Genomic DNA, 7,140 nt, shown 5'->3' on the forward strand with positions numbered 1-7,140 from the left:
TGTGGACTTGTGAGAGGTTGGCTATGAATGGTTTCTGGAGGGATAGAGATAGGCCAAAGAAGTATTGGGGAGATAACTAGACAGGACATAGCGAAACTTCAACTTACCGATGACATGACCTTAGATAAGAGGTTATGGAGGACGCTGACTAAGGTAGAAGGTTGATAGGTAGTTGAACGTTACCTGCTTATCCTTCCATACTAGTAGGCGTAGCATTACTCTTGTAGTTTCTTGTTCTTCGATTTTTGTACTTTATTTTTCTTTCACATGTATTATCGTTTAAGTTGTTATAGCTATTATTCCTTTTTCAGAATGTTTTGTCATGATTTTTTTTTAGTATTTTTTCATGACTTTTTCACTCCATTATTTCCTTTTCTGGATTGTTTTGAAATGATTTTCTTGAAATCTATCGATTTTTACCTTTCGAGGTAGGGTAAATGATCACGTATACTGTTGCGCCCCCAAACTCGCTTGTGAAATTTCATCGAATTATTATTTTTATATTATTAATTTCTGCATAACTTGTCCTCGAACCTAATGCCCCCATCTATTTGTCCAACCAGTCGATTTTAAATAGTCGCAGATTATGGGAGTAGGTAAGATCATTTACGGTTTTAGTCCTTTAACTATTCAAAAACTTATCAAATTTAGTCTCCCAAACTCATAAACCTTCGTGAGTTTATGAGGCCAGTCGGTTTTTAAAATGAGGCCGTCAATTTTTTTTTTTATTTTTTTTTAACAAAACCGACCTTATTTTATAGAGAGATCTTGAGGAAAAAAGTTGATTAAGAACAAACTTGAGGAAAAATGAAGCGAGGAGAGAGAAATATAGGTACGAGAAATGATTTAACGATTAATCTCACGATGGTTTATGAGTTTGTCTGTTGTTTGTATAAAAAAATAGACGAGACCAAATTTGATAAGTTTTTGAATAGTTGAAGGGCTAAAACTCCAGGTAAGTGTATAGTTCGGGGACCCCATCTATTTGTCCTTTTCTCACCAATCAATCAAGCAGCATAACCCAAATAAAGAAGAAAAGATAAAACCAAAAACAAAAAAAAAGGAATAAAAAAATCTAGGGTTTATAAGGAAGCCCTTGATTTTCAGGAGAAATCAAATCAATGCCAACATATTATCCTCCAGAAGCTACTAAAGCATCCACTCCACAATGCACCTAGATTTTCGTCTTCCCTTTTGAATACACAATCTTAATCCAACTCCCAAAAATTTATCTAAACAAAGATCTCTCTTTTTTTGGACCACACTGCAAAAACCACTCTCCTCTTCATTTTCCATGGCCAAGACTCGACCTGGAAAACGAGACATGAATTCTTACACCATTAGAGGCACCAATAAAGTTGTCAGAGGTATCTACATTTACTTTATCACTTACCCTTTTCACAGTTTTGTATATAGATCCATCTACATTGATCTTTAAGGTTTTGTTACATTTTTTTTTCAAGAACTGTGGTGTTGTGGTCAGTTCATATATACCTTGTCTTATGTGGTGACATAGTGGTAGGTGAGCTCTACCTGGAGCTTGTAGAGGGGATTTGAACGTGGATTTAGGTTCTTTTTTGTTTGGGAATGGTTTTGTTAGGATTTTTCTTGGGCGGTTGAGCGTTTGCTTTAGGTTCTTGAATAAGAAGAAAGGGTTCTTTTTGAGACATGCATGTGTAGCTATGTGAGTAGGTGTATATTTTGGTGTTTGAAATTGTGGCTGGCATTTGTTTTGGCTGGATTATATGCTGGTATGGGTAGTGGCTTAGCAGCTGGGATTTTAGTGTTGGTGCTGTAATAATTCAGATATGGGCTTAATTAGGTTCCTATGTTGGTAGTTCTGATATTTTCTTCCTTTGAATCATGTGCATTTGACTGATCTATCTGTTTTTTCTTGTAAATGGTTTAGTTGTTGGTATTAGTGAGATATTCTCCTATGCATTTGTCTGTTTTCCTAGACGTGCCGAAATATATACATTCATTTGAGCAATTAAGCTTGCATTGCCTGGGATTAGATGGATTCTCAGTTCTGATGTCTGTTTTTGCAACATTGAAAAGGAAAAATGATGTGCTATGGAAAAAGAAAGAGAATCTAATGTGTATTTCCAGATCCTTTATGCATGCTGCTTACCTCTGCGCTCATTCCTAACAGCAGAACCACTTGAATGAGCGTGCTCAGTTTGTAATGCTCTGTAGTATTTAAGATATCCTTTAGCTGCTTAATTGTGTTGCTGTTGTTGGGGATTTCAGAAATGAAATTTGATCATTATCATGTAGTTGTGATTTGTGAATTGCATAACTGAATTTGGCTTTGATTGCTATGACTTTGAAGCTGGGGACTGTGTGTTGATGCGGCCATCAGAAGGCGATACTGCTCCGTATGTAGCACGTGTAGAGAAAATTGAAGCTGATAACCGGAACAATTTAAAGGTGCATGTTAGATGGTATTACCGGCCAGAGGAGTCAATGGGAGGGCGGAGACAGTTTCATGGATCGAAGGAGTTATTCTTGTCAGACCACTACGATGTTCAAAGTGCGCACACAATAGAAGGGAAGTGCATTGTTCACTCTTTCAAGAACTATACTAAGCTTGAGAATGTTGGTCCGGAGGATTATTACTGTCGGTTTGAGTATAAAGCGGCAACTGGAGCTTTTGTGCCAGATCGTGTTGCAGTGTAAGTGTACGAGATTTCATTTGGTTGCTGATTGAACTTGAGTCGAGTTCTTCCTGCTCATATTTCCTTTTTTCTTCTTTCCCCTCTGAAGGTATTGCAAATGCGAGATGCCATATAACCCAGATGATTTAATGGTACAATGCGAGGCGTGCAAGGACTGGTATGCACACATCATTTCATCTTCCTGATTAATTTGCTGGGTATCAGAAATGTATTACCTACATTAATTCCTCTCCTCCAAAGACTGGAAGACGAAATGTTAAAATACGTAAATAAACAGGAGAGGGAACTTAAAAGATTAGAGATCTTCTTCCTTGTTGCTTGTGTATGACTGCTGAAAGAACCTCTCAACAGTTGGATAACTCTGCTCTGCCTTATTAGAGAGTTCTGTTATTTTACTAGTTTTAAGATTTTTTTTAAATGGACATTTCTTTTTTCTTTAGCTCTATTGCAAGGAATGTTTGGTTTTTCTTGCCTATTTTTCTTTAGTATTCATTATGTGCAATATATAAAGAGCAATCTGTCTAGTGAAAGTCGCCGCTGACCTTTGCACTGTGATTGTTTTGTGTAAAGCACTAGATATTAAGTAAAGGGATATTCCGCCCATAGCAAATTATCCGAAAAGAAGAACTAGAAATTATCTTAGTTCGAATTGGTGTCATTTCCTTGGTATCCAGTAAGAGAAATGCAGTAGGCCTATCTGTATGTTTTGAATTGGTTGTTGTGCTGTGTGTACATAAAAGAATTCCGTGTCTCAATCATCTTCGTACAATCTGGGGTTGAGTTAATGTTATTGGGGTGCTGTCCAAGTTGCTTTATTGCATAAAATCTGTTAAAACAATACTGAGCCTTCATGACTGATCTGATTGGTTAAACCAAAAAACCAGCCAGGATGTGGTTCCAGTTTTAAAAGAATAGTATGCTTTCATTTCTTACAATTCGTTTCCTTGATCTTTGTAGGTATCATCCAGCCTGTGTGGGCTTGACTAGTGAACAAGCTAAGCAAATAGGTGACTTTGTTTGTTCTGATTGCTCATCTGAAGATGTGAAAAAGTCTCTTAGTACTTATGCTGCATTCCCTCTGTCTAATGGCAAGGTACTATGTTCTTGCCTTGTTTCAGCTGTTATTGATTGACTTTAACATGTCAATAGGTGGAGTTCGTACTAGTTCACTTCATCTAAGCTTTTAAGATAACATTAATAAGAATATGCTGGAGTGAGTCCAAATAGAGTGGGAGCGGATATAGGGGATTCATATAGTACACCCCAACTAGTTTGCGATTAAGACATTGTTGCTGTTGTTGTCTGAATAGGAATGTGTTGTGGTGACAAACAGCATTTTCTATCATAAGGATGAAAGGGAGGAAAAAGGTGATGGGCTTTGTATGTTTAGGATGGACAGAATCCAACCTGATCAAAAAAAAAAAAGGATGAACAGAATCCATTATATACAGACTATTCTTTATGTTCTAGAATTTCCCTGAAATTATGAGGTGAAAAGTTATTTATTAGCACGATTATTGACATCATTGAGTCCTTTTGACTCCGTTCTGATCTCACAGGAAAAAAAAACTTGGCTGCTACCATGAGACTTCATATCCAGGGTCTCAAAGTGTTACGTTAGCCAAGTAGGTAGTCGTGTTGCATTGTTAAGAGACTGAAATACATGTAGTTATATTCTGTTTCATTTTCTAGTTAACGTGGTGTTGAATTTCGCTTATAGATGACTATGAGAAGTCCTCCCTTGATGCATCTTCTAGATGTATCATTTTGTTAAACAAATTCTTACTACTTTGTCCAAAAAAGGAAGAAAGGAAACCAAAAGAAGTCCTCCCACTTGATGTACATCCCAAGGCAGAGATCCGTCAGGAGGAATTTAAGTGACCTTTAAACTTTAAAGTACCTTTTTATTTATTGTTACAGATCCAAGGCGGAGATCTGTAACAATAGGTACAAGTGCATGTTAGACTGAGAAGTGTGCTTTTGTGGATGTGCAACTCTAGGACTATTATAATCAAAGGTGCGTTTAAGCCTTGTGCAACTTGGCGTTTGGTTGTCCGTTTAAGAAAAAATAATCCCCACATAACTAATGTAACTTTTGATTAGTATTGTAAATTAAATTACAAGTATTGATTTATTAGGAATCAATATGTTATTTTATATGGGGTAGAATGTGGAATAAGAATACACGTATTAAGGAATAAGGGATGAAAGTATTCAATGACAAATTGCTCTTGAAGCAAGTAATCCTTAGTTAACATTCATTGTATTATTATTCACTGCATAACAATTCCTATGTTGTTAATCATTGCATAACGTTCATTTCATTATTATTCACTGCATAAAGATTCCTGTATTGTAATTCTCACATAACTAGTATATGAAGTGAACAAATCTTTAAAGCCTTAGCAAACCTTAGCTCTTTGCTTTGCCTTTTGCCTTAAACAATATTCTTTTGGACACAAAGATGTGAGTTTATGTTGTCCATTTCTCCTTCAACCTGCCATTCTTGAATAATCAACTAGTGGCCATGTATGCGAGTGGTTTTTACATTTTGACCCCACTTCCCCATTTGAGCAACAGCTTCTCTTTGATGATGCTGCAATGTCATTCTCATTTGACCCACACTTTCGTTGTTGATTATTGTAATTCTACTCAACTTCTATGTCGAAAATTGCCCCTCATAAGGCAGGGCCCTCATTTTTTCTGATGGACTTTCCTTGTCATCTGGTCATGGGTGCTCTGGTAAATCTTTGAATGTGATAGGGACACTTGCTACGAACATACGCAAGTGTAGTACATACTTGTATCATACATAAGTTTTGTAGCATGCTTCATCGTTCCTGTTTATAGTTACTCTTATTGCCAGAATTGCTTAATAATTCTTCAATGATTTTCCAGGTTGCGCGGAAGCGCCAGAAGAGGTAGGCGGAGCTGTAGTAAGATGGATGAAGCTAGTTTTTATCATGTTTAGGATGTTATCAGGATTTTGTACAGTGCAATGAACTGGAACTAGTGCCGGTTCTTTGCATAGATTAGCTGCTCTGTTATGTCCTTTATCAGTAGTTCTTGTATGTACTAGTATTAGCAGATGACAGTCTTTTGGAATTTGGAACTCAAACTAACAAGTCTTTTGGAATTTGAATCGCATCTTTAGTGTAAAATCGCTGACATGTCATGTATGGTATAAATCCCAGGTAATTAACAATCTATAAATCAACACTTCTTTTAAGACAGTTCTTAAGAAGCTTACTTTTTGGATCTAAGAGAGTATTTGGTTAAGCTTACGAGCTGGTCAAACTAGTTTTTAAGCACTTTTTAATTGATTTACAACAATAACATACCTAGTGTAATTTCACAAGTGGGGTCTGGGGAGGATAGAGCGTATGCAAACTTTACCCCTACCTTGGGAGATAAAGAGGCTATTTTCGAAAGACCCTCTCAGCTCGAGAAAAAGTTTAGACAAGGATTGAATAAAGTGAAGAAGTCATGGCAACAATAGTAAATATAAGCACTATGAAGAAAAGTAATAGTAAATGCAGTAAACCAATACGATAATCAAAGTATAACACAACCTCCCATCTAAGCTAAAATTAGTTAAAAGCTACTCCTATGAGTGTTTAGTTGGTCACTTACAACTTATCGGTTTTCAGGTTATAAGTAGTGTTTGGTTTGGCAAAGTATTTTACTATCTTATTCATGATATATTTTTCTCTAATTCTCAAATAATCTTCCCAAATTAAAATTTCTTTCTCTTCGTTCCATTTTCATTGTTCGTTCTTCTGCTTGTATATATATTTACTTTAGGTCGTACTGGTTTTTAGGAGTCTTGTAGTCGTTTAAAAAATTTGTCACTAGAAAATATAGAGAATTTTATGCCTAATTGTATTTTTTATATATATATTTTTGGTTAAATAGACAATTTTATAAATATTAACCAACAGCTACAGCTGTGAAGTGTTTGCCGGAGCCGAGCTCCGATGATGTTCAACATTGTCAGCCAAAGCACTTAACATTAATTTTTCTACTAAAAGTAGTTTCTTCCATGTCTGCCAAAAAACAGCTGTTTTCATATACCGGAGAAACTATCATCAAAAAACAATTTTTTCTCCTGTTCCTTCATTATAGCATCGCCACTTGGTTCTACTCTCTGTATACATGCCTGATCTGCGGTTCCCAAGATTGGTCGTCGTATCATAAACCTGCCTTCATGAATGAGAGCATCGTAAGTATCATGTCCAGAATCATATGAATTACCTCAGTTAATTGTATTGTAAGTGATCATAAATGGAGCGACACGTGGACATTGAGAAGCCATATAGACAACTTCAACTTTAGTACTAACAGTTATCTACTATGCATTTTACACTAAATTATTGAGAGGCGAAACAATGTAATGTAATTGGTCTAATCTTGGAGGCGGTGTGGGAAGAGATACCTTTAGCCCATTAAAAGTGTTATTTAT

The 7,140-nt window shown here is 36.1% G+C and overlaps 1 protein-coding gene across 1 annotated transcript; it reads left to right on the forward strand.

Annotated features, from left to right (window-relative positions):
* The first annotated feature begins 1,055 nt into the window (after nt 1–1,055).
* Nucleotides 1,056–5,857, forward strand: LOC132060181 (chromatin remodeling protein EBS-like). Its single transcript, XM_059453084.1, has 5 exons — nt 1,056–1,367; nt 2,333–2,675; nt 2,767–2,835; nt 3,636–3,771; nt 5,577–5,857. Exons 1-5 carry the CDS (start codon nt 1,295–1,297, stop codon nt 5,601–5,603), a joined length of 648 nt encoding a protein of 215 aa, XP_059309067.1. The 5' UTR covers nt 1,056–1,294; the 3' UTR covers nt 5,604–5,857.
* Nucleotides 5,858–7,140: the final 1,283 nt, after the last annotated feature.

This window comes from Lycium ferocissimum, chromosome 6 (assembly GCF_029784015.1).
Source record: "Lycium ferocissimum isolate CSIRO_LF1 chromosome 6, AGI_CSIRO_Lferr_CH_V1, whole genome shotgun sequence".
Lineage (NCBI taxonomy): Eukaryota > Viridiplantae > Streptophyta > Magnoliopsida > Solanales > Solanaceae > Lycium > Lycium ferocissimum.

Bases quoted from the DNA above. Each gene is read 5' to 3' on its own strand.
- LOC132060181 (XM_059453084.1), top strand. From the start codon at position 1,295: ATGGCCAAGACTCGACCTGGAAAACGAGACATGAATTCTTACACCATT. The intron at 2,836-3,635 runs GTATGCACACAT...TGATCTTTGTAG, and splicing joins TGCGAGGCGTGCAAGGACTG to GTATCATCCAGCCTGTGTGG. The intron at 3,772-5,576 runs GTACTATGTTCT...ATGATTTTCCAG, and splicing joins TCCCTCTGTCTAATGGCAAG to GTTGCGCGGAAGCGCCAGAA.